This window comes from Colletotrichum destructivum, chromosome 7 (assembly GCF_034447905.1).
Source record: "Colletotrichum destructivum chromosome 7, complete sequence".
Lineage (NCBI taxonomy): Eukaryota > Fungi > Ascomycota > Sordariomycetes > Glomerellales > Glomerellaceae > Colletotrichum > Colletotrichum destructivum.
In genome coordinates this window covers 1095821-1115766 of record NC_085902.1, presented here as the reverse complement: position 1 = coordinate 1115766, position 19946 = coordinate 1095821, and the positions used below count along the sequence as shown (strand labels likewise).

The 19946-nt window shown below is 56.9% G+C and overlaps 8 protein-coding genes across 8 annotated transcripts; 6 read left to right on the top strand and 2 right to left on the bottom strand.

The window, feature by feature from the left end:
* The first annotated feature begins 222 nt into the window (after nucleotides 1–222).
* On the top strand, nucleotides 223–4046 carry CDEST_10885 (Putative helicase, EF-Hand 1, calcium-binding, P-loop containing nucleoside triphosphate hydrolase). The gene is made up of 4 exons (XM_062927041.1): nucleotides 223–1152; nucleotides 1230–1543; nucleotides 1605–3301; nucleotides 3357–4046. Exons 1-4 carry the CDS (start codon nucleotides 639–641, stop codon nucleotides 3466–3468), a joined length of 2637 nt encoding a protein of 878 aa, XP_062783092.1. The 5' UTR covers nucleotides 223–638; the 3' UTR covers nucleotides 3469–4046.
* Nucleotides 4047–4480: 434 nt separating this feature from the next.
* CDEST_10884 (Putative major facilitator superfamily, MFS transporter superfamily) lies at nucleotides 4481–6472 on the top strand. Its single transcript, XM_062927040.1, has 4 exons — nucleotides 4481–4897; nucleotides 4969–5199; nucleotides 5262–5354; nucleotides 5440–6472. Exons 1-4 carry the CDS (start codon nucleotides 4735–4737, stop codon nucleotides 6342–6344), a joined length of 1392 nt encoding a protein of 463 aa, XP_062783091.1. The 5' UTR covers nucleotides 4481–4734; the 3' UTR covers nucleotides 6345–6472.
* Nucleotides 6473–7242: 770 nt separating this feature from the next.
* Nucleotides 7243–8139, bottom strand: CDEST_10883 (uncharacterized protein; the record flags this gene model as incomplete). Its single annotated transcript, XM_062927039.1, has 1 exon — nucleotides 7243–8139. The coding sequence occupies one exon, from the start codon at nucleotides 8137–8139 to the stop codon at nucleotides 7243–7245; it is 897 nt and encodes a 298-aa protein (XP_062783090.1).
* Nucleotides 8140–8713: 574 nt separating this feature from the next.
* On the top strand, nucleotides 8714–10280 carry CDEST_10882 (Putative NADP-dependent oxidoreductase domain-containing protein). The gene is made up of 3 exons (XM_062927038.1): nucleotides 8714–9135; nucleotides 9189–9542; nucleotides 9657–10280. Exons 1-3 carry the CDS (start codon nucleotides 8888–8890, stop codon nucleotides 10231–10233), a joined length of 1179 nt encoding a protein of 392 aa, XP_062783089.1. The 5' UTR covers nucleotides 8714–8887; the 3' UTR covers nucleotides 10234–10280.
* Nucleotides 10281–10641: 361 nt separating this feature from the next.
* CDEST_10881 (Putative D-glutamate cyclase, hydro-lyase) lies at nucleotides 10642–11754 on the top strand. The gene has a single exon (XM_062927037.1). The coding sequence runs from the start codon at nucleotides 10755–10757 to the stop codon at nucleotides 11646–11648; it is 894 nt and encodes a 297-aa protein (XP_062783088.1). The 5' UTR covers nucleotides 10642–10754; the 3' UTR covers nucleotides 11649–11754.
* Nucleotides 11755–12459: 705 nt separating this feature from the next.
* On the top strand, nucleotides 12460–14091 carry CDEST_10880 (uncharacterized protein; the record flags this gene model as incomplete). The annotated part of the gene is made up of 1 exon (XM_062927036.1): nucleotides 12460–14091. One exon carries the CDS (start codon nucleotides 12460–12462, stop codon nucleotides 14089–14091), a length of 1632 nt encoding a protein of 543 aa, XP_062783087.1.
* A 495-nt stretch (nucleotides 14092–14586) lies between these two features.
* CDEST_10879 (Putative DNA replication complex GINS protein Psf2) lies at nucleotides 14587–15496 on the bottom strand. The gene is made up of 2 exons (XM_062927035.1): nucleotides 15314–15496; nucleotides 14587–15226 (listed from the first exon to the last, which is right to left on the bottom strand). Exons 1-2 carry the CDS (start codon nucleotides 15425–15427, stop codon nucleotides 14591–14593), a joined length of 750 nt encoding a protein of 249 aa, XP_062783086.1. The 5' UTR covers nucleotides 15428–15496; the 3' UTR covers nucleotides 14587–14590.
* A 2186-nt stretch (nucleotides 15497–17682) lies between these two features.
* CDEST_10878 (uncharacterized protein) lies at nucleotides 17683–19845 on the top strand (the record flags this gene model as incomplete). Its single annotated transcript, XM_062927034.1, has 3 exons — nucleotides 17683–18462; nucleotides 18576–19168; nucleotides 19257–19845. The coding sequence occupies 3 exons, from the start codon at nucleotides 17683–17685 to the stop codon at nucleotides 19843–19845; spliced, it is 1962 nt and encodes a 653-aa protein (XP_062783085.1).
* Nucleotides 19846–19946: the final 101 nt, after the last annotated feature.

Below are 19946 nucleotides of genomic sequence, written 5' to 3'. Positions count from 1 at the left end.
TCTGGTGCTTCGATGACGATGGCTATCTGAATGACATACAATAGAAAAAGATAAAAAAGAAAAAAAGGAAGAAAAAAAAGAAAAAAAAGAAAAGACCGGGGCTTTAATTGAATACGACACGAACCCACGTGATGCCGCCTTTCGCGTCGCGCCCCGGTCTTTTTTTGCCCCGCGGATCGCGCCCCCTACGCCAGCAGCTGAAGCCCGTCTGTTCCTGCGTCTCCTTCCCACCTTACGCCCATCATTCGCCGCCAACCGCTGACCAGTTCCCCCCCCAACTTGCACTTCTCTACTGGCCGTAACCCGCCAATCTTGTCACTTCAGTTTGCCATCAAGGCCAATTCTTCTCTTGGGCCTTTCTTTTTCCTCAATTGCATCTTTCCAGCTTCCCACATTATCTCCCAGGGGCACAGGCAGGCACAGACCAAGCCCAAACCGCTAATCTTAGCGTGCTGGTGGCAATATCATCATCGATTTTCGCCGCGTTTTGCTGCTGCTTTCCTGCTTCCCTTTCTTCTCACTGTCGGCTTTCGCAACAGGTCAACGGGAGACAACAGGCTACGTTGCCAGGAAAATCGCAGAAGAACGTTCTTGTCTAGGCTTGCTCGCGTCGCAAACGTCGCACTCGCTCTCTCGCCATGGACTCCTCCGCCACTTCCGAGGTCGAGTCTGTCCTGTCCACCAACAGAAGACGCCTAGACACCAGCGCCCCTTCTTCGCCTCCCAGGGACGACAGTGTTGAGCCCATTGATGCCGCTTTTAAGAGCATCGTCGAAGAGGAGGCCAAGGCTCGCGCCGCCAATGAGAGAAAGACGAAGGCGGCTAAGAAGGCACAGAACGCCAAGAACCGCCGTAAGAAGAAGAATGAGCTGAGCAAGGAAGAGAGGCAGAGACGGGCCAGGGAGCTGGAGGGCCTGCTCGCCAGGTCTGCCGCTTTCAGTGACATGCTTCGCACCAAGACACAGGCCTTGGGCCGCGTCGGCACCAGTCTGGATGGCGAAACACTCGGAGATCACAAGTTGGATATGGCCACTCAGCCCAAGCTGCTGACCGGCGGCGAAATGCGTGACTATCAACTCGAGGGTCTCACCTGGATGGCTGAGATCTGCCTCCAGGGCCTGTCCGGAATCCTTGCCGATGAGATGGGTCTTGGTGAGTGTCTCGCTCTTGCACAGCTTGCCCGATTACACTTCCTTCAACCTCCGTCCTAGCGACTTACTTTTCCACAGGCAAGACGGTTCAGACCATTTCCCTCATCGCCCATACCAGAGAACAGAACTATTTGGGCCCTCACTTGATCGTCGCACCCCTCAGCACCCTATCCAACTGGATGGACGAGTTCGAGAAGTGGTGCCCCGATATCCCCGTCGTGCTGTTTCATGGAGACGCCAAGCAGCGGGCCAAGATTAGAAAAGAGCAGCTGGACCCGAACATCAAGAATGGAGTGCCCACGAAAAAGTTCCCCGTAGTCTGCACCTCGTACGAGATGGTTCTTAGAGAACGAGCTACTCTGGCAAAGTTCAAGTGGGCTTTCATCATCATTGTGAGTGAGAGCCTGTGCCCACGCCATGCTTCCGGACCTCCGTGTGCTGACCACTTCTCAGGACGAGGGCCACCGCATGAAGAACTTCGAATCCAAGCTGTTCCAGGAGCTCGAGAACTTTACCTCGGCAACCCGAATGCTCATCACGGGCACGCCTCTGCAGAATAACCTCCGGGAGCTCTGGGCTCTTCTCCACTTCCTCTTACCTGGCATTTTCAAAGACTGGGAGGCCTTCGAAGAGTGGTTCAATTTTGACGATTTACAGGACGAGGAAGGCACCGAGGGTTTCATTGCCGACCGCGAGAACCAAGAGTTGATCAAAAAGATTCACGTCATTCTTCAACCTCTTCTTCTGCGTCGAGTCAAGGCCGATGTCGCCGCTCACCTCCCCAAGAAGCGCGAGTACATCCTCTTCGCCCCGATGACCAAGGAGCAGACAGACATTTATAACGCCATTAACGACAAGAAGATTGACACCCGTGCGTACTTGGAAAACAAGGTAGTCGAACGATTGACTGCTGCCCTCAACGTGCCTGTCAAGTTGGAGGCTGCCCCTGCGAAACAGGCAGACATTCCTATCCGAAGCAGCCCTAGAAAGGCAGAGTCGAAGGCGGTGCTTGAGCCCAAGAAGACCAACGCATTCTCGGCTATGATGAACCGAGCTAGAAGCTCATCTAGCAAGGTCCAAGACATTGGAACGGCGGCGTCCAAGACTCCGTCCAAGGCATCTTCTCGCGCCAGTTCCAAGCGCAAAGAGGCGCCCACCTCTGAGACTCCGCAGCCGAAGAGCGCCAAGTCGTCTCGACAGTCGACCCCGTCGACCACCACTCGAGGTCGAGCCACTCGTGGCAGACGCTGCTACGTTGACTCCGATCCCGACGACGACGACAAGCTCTCCGACGACGAGTTTGAAGCAAAACTGGCGAATGAGGCTGAGCAGGGCAGCAAGGACGACAATGCCATTGTCTTGTCTGATGAAGAGCAGCAACGAGTCAAGCTTCTCGAGCATGCCAAGAAGGAGATGAGTTCAAAGAAGCTCGGCAACCCCGACATGCAACTTCGCCTCGTGTGCAACAGCCCCCACAACTTCTTCGATCCTTGGAGCTACGAGGGCAGCCCTCCGGTTGACGAGAGCATCGTTACCTCGTCCGGCAAGATGCTCATGCTCGATCGGCTCCTCCCCACCTTGTTCTCCAGGGGTCACAAGGTGCTCATCTTCAGTCAGTTCAAGACCCAGCTCGACATTCTCCAGGACTACTGTGAGCTGCGCAAGTGGAACGCCTGCCGCCTAGATGGATCCGTTTCCCAGGAGAGCCGGCGTGACCAGATTAAAGAGTTCAATCAGAACCCCGACTTCAAGATCTTCTTGCTCTCGACGCGCGCCGGCGGCCAGGGCATCAACCTCGCAAGTGCCGACACCGTCATCCTCTTCGACAGTGACTGGAATCCCCAGCAGGATCTCCAGGCTCAGGATCGCTGCCATCGCATCGGTCAGACCCGTCCCGTCATTGTCTACCGACTCGCTACGAAGGGCACTGTCGAGGAGGAGCTTCTCCTGAGCGCCGATGCCAAGCGCCGTCTGGAGAAGCTGGTTATCAAGAAGGGCTCGTTCAAGACCATGGGCCAGAAGGTGGATCTTCAAGAGGATCTGGACAAGGAGACGCTGAAGTCTCTGCTGTTGAAGGATGGCCAGATCTTCAAGCGCTCGGGAGAGCACGAGATTCTCAGCGACAAGGATCTCGACGTGCTTTGCGACAGGTAGGGTTTCCATCGTGGCGTACATTCCAGACAATAATTGCTGACTGCTTTACAGGAGCGACGAGGCCTACTCCCAAGCTGCCCGGGGCACTGCCAATGCCGATGGATACAAGGTTATCGAGACGACTTCCGGTGGCATCGCCATTGCCGGCGAGGATACCGCCTAATTTGACTGGGCTGCCTTTTGGTGTTTCGCCTTTCTATGGCCTTCTCCTGGAGGATCCGAAAGAGTCCGTACATTCACATCGATTCCATTGGGACATGCGAACATCCAGGCCGCCTGCGGCCTTTCTTGCGTTATCTCAGAAGCTGGCAGTTGGTTTAGAGTTACCAGAATGCCGCCTTATCTTGCCACGTGAGTCTTTAATTATATTAAAATGACCACTATCGAGGGTAGAAGAGGACGAGCACTGGAGATTGGAAGAAATGGGAATGGAGTCTACTACGAGAGCCCGGCCATAGCCGTGGCTCACTCTTGGGAATGAAGGATGGAAGATGGTTTTGATGCTTCGTTTCCCGGATGAAGGATATCTTTGGCTTTGGGGAAGGTTAGACAACTCTTGTAAACTTGTATTGGCGTTTGATACCCGGAACATGTTTGGACGACATGATTAGCTAGCTGTCGACCAAATACTCACATTTATGTACGTAACTCGTAGCCGAAGGGGGTCGCCCGCATGCTGTGTTGTCATTCAGCTAGGGTGCTACAAGGCACGCACACGTTTGGTCTTTGACCGTTGCAAAAAGTCGCACAAGGTCTTTATTTGATAAGGCCAAGGTATATCAATGAACAGATCTAGCAGAACTAAACACGTAAAAGGGCTCTGTGTTTGGCTATGTGCATGCAGCTCCGTACTTACATACACAGGAGATCAAATGCAGAGAGGGCACTGGTGCTATTTCTTTCAACTGTATGTTATTAAAGTAGTAACATCCAGATATTGTCGTTTCTCCAATATGGGCATTTTCCCCCAAGCATTGTTTAACATCAACTCACCAAGTGTCCTCGCCTGCAGCCTTAACATCTTGTTCTTTAATTGTTCGGTCACTGTCAAGATAGGGCCTGGCTTATCAGCAAGCTCCAGTGACATTTCGTGACTAATTCCCCTAAGTGCCTGGATAAGAAGGTGGGGGCATCCCCACGCTGATCGCAGTCGATGCGTTCTGTTTTGCTTACCCCTCAGGTTCTCAAGAACTCGGCCCGGTCCGGCGGTCTCCAAATCCCTCAATGACTAGCCATTGCACGCTTCACGCAACAGACGTCGAACGGCAGTATCGTCTTCCTCGTCGTGTCTGACTCCTGAGTTGACTCATACCTGATAGTGCTCTTGTTGGTAAGACTTGCCTCATAGAGGTTGCCTTGTGCAAGTAATACTCAGAGCCAAGTTTCTTGTTCTCTTGAATGAGGGCATGCGAACATCAAGTCAAGTACTATGGAGGAACCTCGCAACGACAAACAGGGACTAAGCACAGATGAACATGCTAATTCCAGCACTGGAATGCCTCATCGGCCCTCGAACGATCATGCAAGCATCGAAGCTTTCCCCGAAGCACCCCAACCCACACTTCAAACCCCAAAGACCGTATTGGACATACGTAAGTCTGAACCAACTCATGCTTTTCGGTCTCCGAACCCATGAGCGCGAAGCTCTAATGAAATTGAATAGACGATGATATTCACGACGACGATATCGAGTATCCCGAAGGCGGCTTCCAGGCCTGGATGGTGGTGGTCGGCGCGTGGTGCGCCATGATCCCTCCGATGGGAATCCTCAACACCATTTCCGTTCTCCAGGGCTGGCTGCTACAAAATGAGCTCGAGGGAGTGCCCGAAAGCAAAGCAGGATGGATATTCTCATGCTACGCCTTCTTCATCACGGCCTGCGGAGCACAAGTCGGTGGGTATACCTACGAGAGTTGCTAAAACCGCAAAAGTGACTGACGATCGAGTCAATTTCAGGACCGGTATTTGACGCGTTTGATATCAGGGTACTCCTCATCCCGGGCTCCATTGGCTTGATCGCCTCAATGATCTTCCTCAGTCTATCGACAGGTAATGACCCGCGCTCAGCTCTCCAACATCAGGTCCGCTACCTTCTCGTACATGGATCGCTAACACCCCCTCGACCGATCCACAGAATTCTATCAAATGCTCCTCTCCTTCGGCGTCTGCGGCGGCATCAGCGCCGCCTTCCTCTTCAACCCAGCCCTCTCCGCCATAGGCCATTGGTTCTGCGAGCGCCGCGCCTTCGCAACCGGCGTAGCCTGCACGGCCGGCGGCATGGGCGGCATCGGCTTCTCCCTCATCATCCAGTACCTCGCGCCGCGTATCGGCTTCCCCTGGGCGATGCGCATTATCGCCTTCATATCGACGGGCAGCCTGATCGTCACAAACATCTTTCTCCGGAAACGGCTGCCGCCCAAACGCAAGTCCAAAGCTCTGATCGACTTCCGCCTCCTCCGCGATGTCAAGTTCGGGGCTACGGTGGTGGCCATCTTCTTTGTGGAGTTTGCCGTGTTCATTCCGTATTCGTATATATCGTCATACGCTATTGAAAAGGGACTGGGCTTGCAGAAATCATTCCTCCTCAACGTCTTGCTCAATGCCGGCGCGATTCCCGGTCGGATGTTGCCTGGATACATTGCCGACCGCGTAGGCGCCTTCAACACCATGTGCGTCACGTCTCTCTGCTGCGGTCTCTTGATCCTAGGGCTCTGGCTCGCCGCCGGTGATGTGGACGCCAAAATCATGTCCTTCACCACGCTGTTCGGCTTCTGGTCCGGGGCTGCCATCAGCCTGTCGCCCGTGTGCATCTCTCGCGTCTGCAAGATTGAGGACTATGGAAAGTCGACGGGCATGGCGTACTTCATTGCGAGCTTTGGTGCGCTGGTTGGTATCCCCTTGGCGGGATTCCTGCTGGAGACTGGGACTGAGCCTTACCGAAATTTGATTATATTTGCGGGCGCAGCATACATGGTTGCGTTTGTTGCCTTTTGCGGTGCTAGGGGCATTGCAGGTGGCTGGAAACCAGCCTTGTTTTAGATGAGGAATCCAAGCCCGAGGGATGAATCGCAATGAGCGGAAAGTCAAGCTGTTAGAATAAGTATCCAGGCAAGTGGGTGACAAGATAGAATGCCAATGAACGTCAAGGAGGTCCCCTTCTCATGACCCGTACATGTGTATGATAATTGCCTTCTTACGTTTTGCAAAGCATTTTCACAAAGAAATACATATAAAATCAGAAGGAATAACAGCAACAGTAGTAAGAATAAGAGTTGTAATGATAAGGATAAGAAAAGTAGCATCAGCAGCAGTATTGAAGGTACATGTAGTAACAGCAGCAGCAGCAGCAACAACAGTAGTAGTTGTACCAGTAGCACCAGTAGCACTAGTTCTAGTAGGAATAGCACTAATAAAGTCTCCTTCCACTTGCAACGACACCGCTAAGACTTGGTGTCAAAGAGATCTATGCATGTGTTTCTCACAATCCGTCGTTGCGTAGTCATATTAATGATTGTGCCTAACTAGTCAAGGAATTCAATTATTTCGGATAGAAACCACATTTTTCATACGCAACTTTTCTTCGCCCCGAAACACGGGAATATCGGACCCCACCAGCTGGAGATAAGATTCCTTCCTTTCCGGCACATCGCGCACCAAAGCTGCAATCTCCAAAGTGGATTTTAAGATTTGCTCGCATCATTTTTTCTTTCTTTTGGCAAGTCTGAGAGAGAGAGAGAGAGAGAGAGTCAGTCCATAGGGCCCTTTATGTAGCATGCTCACCTTGGATCCGACCCAAACAGCTGACTCGGATATTCGGTCTCGTTCCCCAAGTACCCAACTCGACCATACCAGGACTTGCACCATTACAGCCTGCTAGATAAAAAAAAAAAAACCCCGTGTATAAGTAGTCACTAAAAAGATTTCACTTGCAAGACCATTAGTACGTTACCAGGGTGTTATCGCGCATGATATCCATGGTCTCCCAGAGGCCGATGCCCTCCCAGAGCCCCCTCTTGACCACGATGCCCTCGACCCACCAGCCAACGTTCAAGATGGCGTCCCCGACGAATATGATGACCCGCGCGGTGACGTGGACGGCAAGACGCTGCAGGTACGGCCTGTAGAGTTCGATTGTCATTGTGTATAGCATGCCCAGGCAGGAGGCGAGGACGAAGGCCGTCACCAGCTTCATGAAGACCCACTCGGTCCTCAGAACGTCCCGGTCGACCATCTCCACGACCCGGCCGGGGACGCTCTCGAGCCAGCCGTGCAGCGCCGCGAGGCACCTCTGCACTGCGACGGCAGGGTCGGAAGGGATGTACCCGGACGTCTGCCACACGAGGCGCGAGACCCTGACGACGGACCAGCAGAGGACATGGAAGACCGAGGGCACGACGAGCTTCACAGCCAGGCTCGCCAGCAGGGGCGCGTGCAGGAGGCCGATGGCGAAGCCGTACAGGTGGGCGAGGTCGTCGAGGCGCCGGCTGTCGGCGTTGGCGACCCAGCAGATCCAGATGGGGCCGACGAGGTTCGGCAGCAGGAAGTAGCCGCCGAGGTAGGCCTCGACGAGGACCCGGTTGGGGGCGCCGAGGCGGTGGAGGAGGTCGGCGTCGTCGCGGATCTCGCGGAGGCGGCGGCGGAGCGGGGGCGAGGTTTTGACGATGGCGTTGAGCCAGGCTGTGAGGTAGACGGAGGCGGCGGCGAAGAGGTGGTACGCGGCGCAGAGGTCGGCGTGGTAGAAGACGGACTCGAGGGGGCGGACGAGGATGCTGAGGAGGACGAAGAAGATGGCAGGCGGCCAGAGGACGGAGAGGATATGGGTGATTAGGGTCATGACTGCGGAGTGATCCCTTGGGTGGGTAGGCCCTGAGCGACAGGTCCGGGGGGGTGGGAGGTGGTCTCCGGCCTGCGGGATTGCGGGATGGTTAGTGATGGGGTGAAAGGGAGAGGGGTTATTGGAAGTCTCGGAGGTCTGTATGGTGAAAGCTCCAACGACGGTTGGTTCTGTGATTCTGTTTTTGAGGTCGAGAAAAGACTACAGCGTGTATATGACGCTGAGTGGACAAAGCCGCTGGGATATGGTATTCTCAAGTTCCTCCTCTGTTCCCCGGGACTAGGGGCTATTCTTGCTTGATCGCTGAACAAAGCACATTAGAAACCCAATGCCCTTGATGCCCTTGTGCCCTTGAGGACAAACAGTGGGAAAGTGTTTGTTTCTCGAACAACAACTGAGTCCTTGGGCGACCCCTTGTTTCTCGATCTTCTTGTAAGCCCCCCTGAGCGTCATGTCGTGAGGGTGGAGGGGGCCCCGCCGGAGTTAAGAAGGTGTAGTGGGGCCGATTGCGGCTGATGCGGCCGCATTTCCCGCACTGGAGCAGCCGCCTGCTTTCCTCCTCCCAGAGGATTGGTAAAGAACGTTGAACTCCCTCTGTCAGCAGCTCGTTTACATCCGCCATGACCAGGGACGCCATAGCTACAAAAACACATTCTCACTGTCGTGGACATCACGCCCTCCAAATCCAATAATTGTAATTGCATCCGCCTGCTTCGAAGCGTTACAGCCCACATCCCTCGAGTCCCGCATGAGTTGGAGTTGTATAAAGCTTGCCAGCGTTCCATGCACTGAGATTCCGTTCAGCAAGAATCGAAGCAACTCTCATCCATCACCACTGCTGCCAATCACTATCTCACCAGCTCCTCAACCTACAACGAAAGACAACATGTCACCTCCAGCAAGCCTTCCCGCCCGCCGCTTAGCCAAGACGGGCCCTGAGATTACCGCAATCGGCGTGGGTTTGATGGGACTCAGCGTCGCCTACGGCAAGCCATTGTACGTACTTCCGAGGCCTCCAACAGATTACACCAGCTAATGCAACAACCCAGGCCTGACGAAGAACGTCTCGCCTTTCTCGACCGCGCGTGGGAGTTGGGCGCCACGAACTGGGACACGGCGGATGCCTACGGCGACAACGAGGACGTCCTCGGCAAGTGGTTCGCGCGACACCCCGAGCGCCGCGCCGACATCTTCCTGGCGAGCAAGTTTGGCCTGCGCGTCGTGTTCGGCGACGCCGGCTCGTACAGCCTCAAGATCGACAGCTCGCCTGCATACTGTCGCGAGGCGTGCGAGCGCAGCCTGCAGAGGCTCAGGGTAGATAGCATCGACCTGTACTACGTCCACCGTCTGGATGAGGTGACTCCCATCGAGAAGACAATCGAGGAGATGGTCAAGCTGAAGAAGTGAGTCTGCCCAAAGGAAAGAAAAAAGAAAGAAAAAAAGGAAGAAGAAAAAAAAGCCACGTCGTCCCCCCCGACGGGCAAAAATGAAAATCGACCTGCTAATGCTTCTGAAAGCGAGGGCAAGATCAAGTACTTGGGCATCTCGGAATGCTCCTCGGCCACCCTCCGACGCGCCCACGCGGTCCATCCCATCTCGGCCGTGCAGGTCGAGTACAACCCGTGGTCCCTCGAGATCGAAGGCGCCGCCGGCACGAACCTGCTGCAGACCTGCCGCGAGCTAGGCGTCACCGTCTTCGCCTACTCGCCGCTTGGCCGGGGCATCATGACGGGGCGGTTCAGGTCGGTTGACGACTTCGACGCGGAAGACGTGCGCCGACAAATGCCGCGGTACGCGGGCGACAACTTCCGCAAGAACACGGAGCTCGTGGACAAGTTCGCCGCGATCGGCAAGGAGAGGCACGGCTGCACCGCGGGCCAGCTCACGCTCGCGTGGCTGTTGGCGCAGGGCGAGGACGTGATCCCGATCCCTGGCACGAAGCGGGTCGAGTTCCTCGAGGAGAACATCGGGGCGCTGAAGGTCGCGTTGGGCAAGGAGGAGGAGAAGGAGCTGAGGCGGTTGGTCGACGAGGCGGACGTGCAGGGGGAGCGCGGCGCCTTGCTTGGGAACTACTCTGATTCGCCGGCTCTGTAATCTGTATAGCCGGATACAGGATGACGGGATGTGGAATGCGTGTTGACGTGACGGGAGGGAGGAGGGGCATTTATCGGAGTGGGTCCCCGGCTCGGGCTCGGCTTCCGGAGTCCCGGTACTCTGGGGAACTTGGGGGAAAATACGCACAAGCTCCAGCCGCATATAAGAAAGACCGTGACGCGGCGCTCATGTAGCAATCGGCATTTTCCGGTACTGTGACTTTCCTCGGAAAAGAGGGCCGAAAGTCGGAGATCGGAGTGGGGGCCCGCCCTGATAGAGGGTTTGCCGGTCCGGGGGGAGGGGGGAGGGGGACGTGGGGGCCAAGTTGGATGCCCGGTATTGTTCTTATCACAGCCGTGCCATCTTCCTGTTAGGCCTCATATCCTATACATCATCTTTCCGCCGATTCCTAACTCTTCTTTGGCTACATTTTCTTTCGGGCTCTGCTTCTGGTTCGAGCGTCAAGCAGCCAACAGACACAATTCGAGGAAACCAAGACATCACGCCCACATAATCAAACAATGACAGTCGTTTACCAAACCGGTGAGGATGCCCGCCTGGCCTTCCGGTCCAGAACCTTCACCTCGACGACATCTGGCCAGGCGCCGACCTACCTCCAGGCGAACTTGATCATCCTCCCAAAGCGATATGCCGACGACTTCCGCCTCCTCTGCCAGCGGAACCCCGTACCATGCCCCTTGCTCGCCGAATCAGCAAGCCCCGGCGACTACCAGCGGCTCAAGTCCCACATCACGAGCCACGACGGCACCACAAGCCTCCCCGTGGCCGAGAACATCGACCTGCGCCGCGACTTCCCCCGTTTCCGGGTCTACGAGAACAGCAAGCACGTGCCCGTCAACGGCGAGTCGGAGCCGCTCAGCGTGGAGGACCAGTGGCTAGCAGGGGACCACGTGGGCTTCCTCATCGGGTGCTCCTTCAGCTTCGAGCGGGCCCTCGCCGAGGCCGGGCTTAGGCCGCGGCACCAGCTGCATGGCCGCTCCGTGGCCATCTACCGCACCAGCATCCCGCTGTGCGCGGCCGGCGTCTTCACGGGCGCCACGTACGTCGTCTCGATGAGGCCGTACAGGCTGTCGGAGATCGAGAGGGTGCGGGACGTCACGAGGCCCTTCGTCGCGACCCACGGCGAGCCGATCGCGTGGGGCTGGGACGGCGCCGAGAGGATCGGAATCAGGGACGTCACGAAGCCCGACTGGGGCGACGTGACGCTCCGGCTCGATGGGGATGGCGTGTTCGGCCCGGACGACGAGGAGTACGTGCCGGTCTTTTGGGGCTGTGGCGTCACGCCGCAGGAGGCTGTCATGAGGGCTGACCTGGAGGGCACGGTGATGGGACATGCGCCTGGGCACATGACTGTTTTGGATGTAAGAGAGGAGGAGATATTTCCTATGTCGTAGCTTGGAGGTTGTCTGAGAGTTTGGGGGCTGGGGGTCCATGAGAAGAATAGCTAGTTCGGCGAGTGTGTGGCGGACTCGATTTCACGGTGTAATTCAGATGAGACTTGAGCAGCTTTACTTTACCGCTGAAGCCTCTGGAGGTGTTTTTTATGTCATCAACTGTTGATCCCAAGTCCAAATCCATGTCAACAGTGCTGAGAAATAAGAAGTCCTAAACTGGCCAATAGTCGTCTCGAGGAAGCGGAGGGCATTGAGCATACCGACGAGGTCGCACGGGAGAGTTTCCGTGCTGTGGGAACGCCCTTCGCGCCTGTCGTCGCCCCTTTCTCGAGTCTCTTTGCTGCTAAAGCCATCAAAGGGCGAATGCCGTCTTTGATGAACAATGTACATGTACCCATCATGGAATGATACGCTTCCTCCACTAAGATTGGTTCTGAAAGACAATGGGTTTCAAAGGAAGCTTTGAGCTGTTGAATGATTCCCCCGGCTGCCCAGCCGGTCCTAAACAAGGCATTCTCGAAGAGCTCTGAGCTTTTCAAGGCGGATGCTGAACAAGAGGAATAAAGCTCGGGCTTCTTACACTATAAAAAAGGTATATAAGAAGTTGCAACCAGTGTCCTTGACGGATACTAGCAGCATATATACATACAACCGACTTCCAAGATCTCATCACCAAACACGAACGCTCTACCATCGTCTCAACTTTGTTTCCGCAAACGGCGCATTGCAGGCAGGGCTCTCGAGAGCCGCTATCGTCCAAAAACTCCCTTCCGTTACCACCGGCGTCAATCCTCGACCCTGGTCCCAAAGTATGGCCAAAGGAGCCACTGTAAGTGGGAGCGGAAAAGGCGGCGGGAAGAAGGATGGAGGCAAGAAAGGCGGAGGCAAGAAGAGCGCTGTCAAGAAGGGCGCAGCCAAGAAGGGCGCAGTCAAGAAGGGTGTCGCAAAAAAGGGCGGCAGCAAGAAGGGCGGCAGCGCGAACCTCTCCTCGTGGAGGGTCAACCACGAACCCAGACAGACGCGCTCCCGAGCGAACGGGCCGAGCGCCCAGCCGCTCGTTGCGCTGGACCTGGTCACCGGGACGCAGACGGATGAACCATACCGCGTGAACCGGAGGGCGACGCCGCCAAGGACGCCGTGCGTACAAGGACCTGCTCCAGCGCCGGTTGCCGTAGCGCCGATTGTCCTAGTGCCAATTGTCCCAGCGCCGGCACCTCCTGCGCCTCCTCCAGCTATCCAACTGCTGCCGCCGCCTCCTCCGCCTCCCCCGGCACCACAGCCGCCGCCGCCACCAGTTCCGCCGTCGACTGTCACACCGGTTGCTGGACCGGCTACTGCTGGCCCGCCGGCGCCACCTCCTCCTCCTCCTCCTCCGCCGCCGCCTCCTCCCCCTACATCCCCAAGTCCTTCCCCAACGTCAACGCAAACATCTTCGTCGCCAAGTCCTCCACCGCCGGCGCCGCCGCCGTCGGCTGCAGGTAGTAACAGCGATGGGGAGAATGGGAGCAACAATGGCGACCAGGGCAACGAAGAGGAAGGAAATAACGGCGACGCCGGCACAGGCAATGGTCCCAACAACGGAAGAGGTTCAGATGCTGGCGGTAGTGCGGGCCAGCCTGATTTCCCGCGCACGCCGAACAGAAAGTTACCACCAGGCGTGAACCCCGGCTTCAGTCAAAGTGTACCAGCCTCGTCATCCAGTAGTGGGAACACTGGACCATTCCCACCGTATCACCCCTCTCCACCGATGGGCACTGGCTCAGAAGCAGGCCCAGAAGCTCCTGGCCAGGAAGGGGGTGAAGAGGAGGATGGGGAGAAAGAGCAGGGGCGGGAAGAGGAAGATGGAAAAGAGGATAAGACAGGGGGAAATGATGAAGAGGGAGAGCAGGAGGGAGAAAATGACAACAAGGAGAATGAAGAGGAGGAAGAGGAGGAAGTAGAAGAGGAGGAGGAGGACAGACAAGAAGAGCATGACAGGCCTGGGAGTCCTGGGAGCACTGGTGGCCAGCCCGGAGGCCAACCGCCGGATTCGTCACCCGGCCCATCCGCACTCGGACGGCAGAAACCGCAGATGAGCCAACAGGCCGGCAAAGGGAACGGCCGTAGACCAGGCGGAGCCCGAGGCGGTCCCCGCAAAGGTGCGACGTCCAACACGACTGGCGCCATCAGAAAGTTTTTCTTGTCCGTGGGCTCGGCGCTTGGAGCCCAGAAACATGGACGACAAGAAGAAGCGGACGACGGGTTGCGGCCTGCCAAGAGACGCAGGATCACCCCGGCTCGGCCAGGTCGCGACGACGCTGGCGTTGCGAAGAGTACTGGCACGCAGTCCTGTCCTTGGGAGCCCGAGACGAGGACATCGGCCAAGAGACGGAGCACCTCGTCTGACAGGGAGCAAATACAGGTGAAGAGACCGAGGCTGGAGCAGAGACACGGCGCCGAGTAGATGGGATAGCATGAACAGTACAGTACGCACATAGACTTGTTTGAATCGAACCTTGTGTTATTAGAATCGGTTATGTAGTGGTGTCTCGTTTGTTCGCATTCGATAAGAGCATCGGCTGGCGATGAGGCAGTCTGTGGAGCTTCTTCACCGTGACACTCTTTTATCGACCTGCTCGGCTGCTGTGCGCATCGCCTCGGCTGTTCGCAGTTGTGAGCCGCTCCTCTCAGCAAGCTGTCTTGGCGATCTGGCAAGATGTGCCTCGTTTCCTCCCCGTGCGTGACGCAGCCCGGGGGGTGGAGCAGTGAGTACGACCCGTCTTCTACAACGAATCGACGCCGCGAATTGGCCGGTAGCTCTGCTCGGCCTCGTCGTCTTTTCGTGCCTTTTCATTCCGGCCTCCAGCAGCTTCTGAGCGAACAAGGTCTCGCGCGCGATCAGCTTTTTCTTCTTTTTCTTCTCCTTCGTGGGTAAGCGTCTGTTTCCTTTCCAACGCTGGGTATCATAGCATGTCTTCGTCTTCCTCGTGATCGCCGTCGCCGTTCTCGCGCTCCTCCTCCTCCTCACGCCTGCTAGCCTCGGCGCTCGCACCAATCTTCCGTACACCCTCCAAGACGCCGAGGAAGAATCCGCGGCTCTCAGCCAGCTCCATGGCGCCGACACCGCGGAGGCTCATGACGCCATCGACGCCCTCGGCCAGGTCCTGGGTACTCTGGCGCATCTTGGCGGAGCGCACCTCCTGCAGGTCGCGTAGGAGCGACCGCACCTCGGAAGACGAGGGTATGTCGTCGGAGGCATGGGCCAGTAGCACCTCGGCTAGCTCGAACCAGTGGTAGGGCAGCGCGTTGGGGGGCGCGTCGGCGGTGCACGACGGAAGAAAGGGCGGGGACAGGATCTCGTCGCGGCTGGCACCCCAACGGCGGGCGTTGCCCATGGCATCGGCGCGCGTCGGGGGCGGCGGTGGAGGGGAGAAGGCGTCGGGGTTGCGCTTCGTTTCGTGGTGGACGATCTCGGCGAGTGAGCTCGGGTGAAGCCAGCGCGGGGGCACAATATTGGCTCGTCGTTGTTTCTTGAGGAGGAGGGCCAGCCAGAGGGGCAACTCGGCACGTGCCGGAGGTCGCAAAGCTGGCGTCGCACCCTGGGGTAAGCATCGAGCATGTTAGCAGCTAGCTTGCACAGACGCGACGCGTCGCGGGGTAGAAAGGAGGGGGGGGGGATTGCTCACGCCTAGGAGGTCGATGCTTTCCAACCGTTGGCGTGGGACTATTGTTACCAGTTCCATTTCACACAGGAAAGCAACCTCTGCGGGCACTAAACCTGATGATAACGGCAGAGCCATCTTGTTTCGCTGGAGAGTAGGGGGAGAGCGGCCTTTTTTTCCGCAGCAGTAGTCCGACGAGGTTTGAAGCTGTAATTCCCGGACGCGTCAAGTTTGAGCGTTGCGACGGCGGATTGAATAGTGGAGCTCGCGGGGAATCTCCCGGCCCGCCGAACGCGGGGCTTAACAGCAGGGATGGTGATGAGAGAGTACGTACCTTGGTTTCGGAGCTGAACTCCAACTCCACCGGACCTAGAGTACGTACCTGAAAGCATGAGCGAGAGGTTTCCGGACCCATATATTCCCGGGCAAGACCCGTATTTCGACCGGACCCTCCGAGCCGATTGCCAGGGTTATGGAAACACAAATACGATGGGTGGGCAAGATAAGCCAAGGTAAACCGCACTACGTAAAAATGCAAATCCCGTCCAGCTGAGCTGAATAATACGATTGATTGCCTTGTCCGGGGTTTGGCTGAAAATGATCATTTGGACCGAGCTGGACCCAACCCGAATAATGTATTGTGCCTCGACCTTCGTACACCAAAGTCACCACCAGCAACTAGGCACTGATACACGCTGTCGAGTAGGCGTATCTTCCCTTGGCGAGATGCAACATGGTAATTTAAAATCCCATTGACTTTTGACCTGCATTTTTGCTGACTAGTCAAGCGACCACGCCAAGAGGGACAGGGAGACCCGGTCTCAAAGATGTGAATTCTCGAATCGGGGTTGCATCCGACCAATCCGCCAATAGAGGGCAGGGAGCCTAGCCGCCGGAAACGGAATTCCTTGCCTAGGACATGGTTTACCACGTACCCAAGCTGCCTGGAGAGATCTCTGTATCTCCTCCTCCACCTGTACCGTTCCGTACACTTGACTGCTACACGGCAAAGGTTCTGGAAACACATCTTCCTTCTTCTCATCACAAGCTGCGATTTGATAGGCTGTGGGATCTGATGTGAACCACTCTCCCAGCTATCGACCTGCCAACCTGCCTCGTTAGGGAGAGGGCTAGCCTGTCGTCCCATGTTAACTTTCGACCTGCATTGACGCGCCATCGCTCACAGCTCCTTCAGCCGTTCACCCTTCTCAAGCGACGATCTAGATTCCTGTTTTGCTGCTGCAGCCCCCTGCATGAGCCATAGACCCAGGCTCGTCTAATTTTACGTTTTGCGAGCCATCATCGGGGCAGAAGGGATCGGAATACCGAGCCGCGGCATTGTTTCGGACACGGCTATGGTGTACCGAGCCGCGGCGTAGTGTTGGCTTCAACGTTCGTGGACATTTCGAGTCACCACGACGAGTTGCTGCATGTTTCCCAACTCGTTTTCGCTCCCGAGTCACACTTAGCACGTCGATTTTTCAGGCAGACGTCGAACGAAATGGGAAAGACACGCCGGCTTGCATGGGTGTCACGGGAAACCGCCGAAGCCCTAAACAAACCCTTCATCCTTCACGAGGGGATTGGTGCACCCAGCTCCGCCTCTTCGGCAGCAGTCGCCTTGTTTAAGCTGCAGCGGTTAAGGCGGTGTCCCAGACATTCGCTCACACACTCACCCACTCACACACACACACACACACACACACACACTGCCGCTCCTCTTCCGACACTGTCCGCACTGGGACCGGAGTTTTGCCGTTCGCCGCCATCGCCGTTCGAGTTTGCCGTCGGTGACTACTACACGTGGCAGCCAATTCCGCTCAACGGTAGTCAGGGGCGGTAGGTGATCCACGGACGAGCCGATCATCAACAACCTGTGGAGCATCTCCATCCAGGGCCAGTCAGGGTCTGGGGTCTGGACAACAGGGCATTAGGGTTGAGTCGATCAGCTACGTCTTACACTGGATCTATTTTCCAGCCCCCCTTTCCAAGACAACCGTCCAGCGGCAGCACATCTTTCAGTCGGGGGCAATCCGAGACGGCGGTGCCAGGCAAGGCCTTCTAGGGCTTCGGCGCCGCAAAAATAGGAGACTCTGCATTTGCTCGCCCAACCTTTTTCCCCACTGGTGCCCAAGAAGAGAGAGTAAGGGATAGAGAGAGACGGAGAGAGACAGAGAGGGCGTCCCCGTCCTGGTTTGCGCTGTCTGCCGCCTCAAACCTTATTCTTTAGCAGATTGTCTGCCACCCCTGGCATCCGGGAAACTTTTCAAGGACTACTTTTCCTACTACAGCCATGTCTTCCAACCTCTTGAACTTCAACAAGCCATGTAACGGCTGTCGACGCCGCAAGGTCCGCTGCGACAAGGCGAAGCCCTGCCTCAACTGCGTCCGCCATGGCATCGCCTGCGTCTACGACCCACAGCGAGAGCCTGGCCTCCCGACGCCCCGAGAGCCAGCAGCAGCTCCAGGAGAGGGTCGACCGTCTCGAGAGGCTGGTTGAGGAGATGAAGGGAATCTCAGTGCGGAGTGAACCGCCGCCGCCGCCGCCGCTCAAGGGTACCGGCAGCGGCGGTTCTTTTCCCTCAGCGAGCCCGGCCACGAGCTACTACGGCGAGTTTAACAACGAGGAGGTGATGGCGGGCGACCCCGGGATGCAGGTGTACGACGACAACGTGTCCTACTACCTCGGACCGAACTACTGGCTCAACCTTCAAGACATCGTCTTTGAGCCGCGTTCTCTCTTCCGCATCGACTCGGACAAGACGGGCAAAAACCCCTCCAGCCCGTCGTCGTGGCCCATCGGGAGGACACCCACGCTGGCGGATCTCTCCCACCTCCACCTCGAGCCCGAAAAGGAGGACGTCTTGACTGACCTGTTCTTCGCACACGTCGAGCCCTTTGTCAGGATAACCCACGACACCTACTGGCGGCAGCAGATAACGGATTTCCGGGTGGGCGTCCAGAAGAACCCCGTGGACGCGGAGGCCGCCATGTTCGCGACGCAGGCTATGACGGTGGCGGCCCTGCCGGGAAACGTCGTCCAAGAGAAGCTGGGGAAGCCCAAGGAGGATCTGTTGCGACACTTGCAGGAGGCATCCCAGCTGGCTCTCGAGCGGGCCGACATACTGCGTAGCAGGAAACCCCTTGCATTCTTTGCCCTGCTATATCATATTGTTCGTCTCATTCCACCAGTCTCTCTCTCTCTCTCTGCTCGATTGTCTACGGAAAATTCCAAGAGAAAGAAAAATAAGAGGCCAAAAAATGAAGTTTGCTAACTTGGAAACAGCAAATGAAATTCATCACTGGAGATGGAGAAGTAGCCGTGATATTGCTCGGGCTAGCTGGTCGATTCGGCGCGAGACTCGGTCTACATCGGGATCCGAGCCACTACAGCTACTCGCCCTGGACGGCGAATATGAGACGTCGGATATGGTGCCACTTTGAGCTGATGGACAACCCAATCTACAACCTCGAGGGCGCCGAGTCCGGCCTGCCGTTCATCTCGGACGTCCAGCCGCCCAAAAACGCCAACGACAGCCAGTGGATGCCGACGAGGTTCGCGAAGCCCGGTTCCGCGCCGCACGACCAGGACGGCATCACGGACATGTCGTTCGCCCTCGTGCGGCAGCACGTCGTCCGGACGATGCAGTCCGTGGTCCGGAGTAGGAACGACGCGGGTCCCGACGAGCTGAGCCGGATTGTCGACCAGACGGAGAATTTCATCAACGCCAAGTTTATCTCGCACGCAGACGGTTCCTCCCCCAGCCACGCCCTCGTCATCTCGTACTTTCGGGGGAGTATGAGGACGATAAGGCTCCTCATCGAGTGTGTTACAACAGCCCGGAACGGCGGCGGTCAAGAACTCGAGTTAAGGGCAAGGCGAGTGGCATTACCAGTTCCCCCCTCCCTTCCATCAACAAGCATTCGAGTCAACAAGAAATACTGACTTGTTGATTTCAAAAAAAAGATTCTATCAGGAGTGTGTCGAGATCCTCGAGGAGATGGAGCACGGCGAGGCGGTGGCCATACAAAACGACTGGGGCTGGCTCTACCGGTGGCCGACGACGCCCTGCCTCATCTCCAACGTGCTCATCGGCCTCGCCCGGCAGCCAAAGCACCCGATAACGGACCGAGCGTGGCGGCAGATGAACATTGTGTTCCGGCGGCACAACAACGAGGACATCAGCATGCGCAAGTTCGCGGCGTGGCGGGTTGTCGAGGCCCTGTGCGACCAGGCCATGCTGTACCACAAGCAGAGGTCTCACGAGGGCGCGTGGTACGCCCAGAGGCTGGGCCAGGCACAGGGTTTGGCGGCGGCGTCCGCGCAGGGGAACAGCGGTCCGGTCTCGCTGGAGAACGCGACCGTCGACGACATCCTGGGCGACGTCCAGATGTTCGGGCAGGACGCCGCCGCCCAGCACGGGGGGATGGGAGGTGCCGGGTTCTTCGCCATGGGGTATTCTCACTGGAATCAGCCTGCCCATTCTCATCCTCACGGCCAGGGTCAACAGCATCCACATCCGGACCAAGCATCTGATGATGGCGAAGACATCTGAAACTCCAGCTCCATGTTGTTGAGGGGGAGGGGGACCAGACAAGACCCTGTAAATGGACTGTCTGAATGCGGGCCAAAAGCAGAAGGGGTTAAATTTTTAAT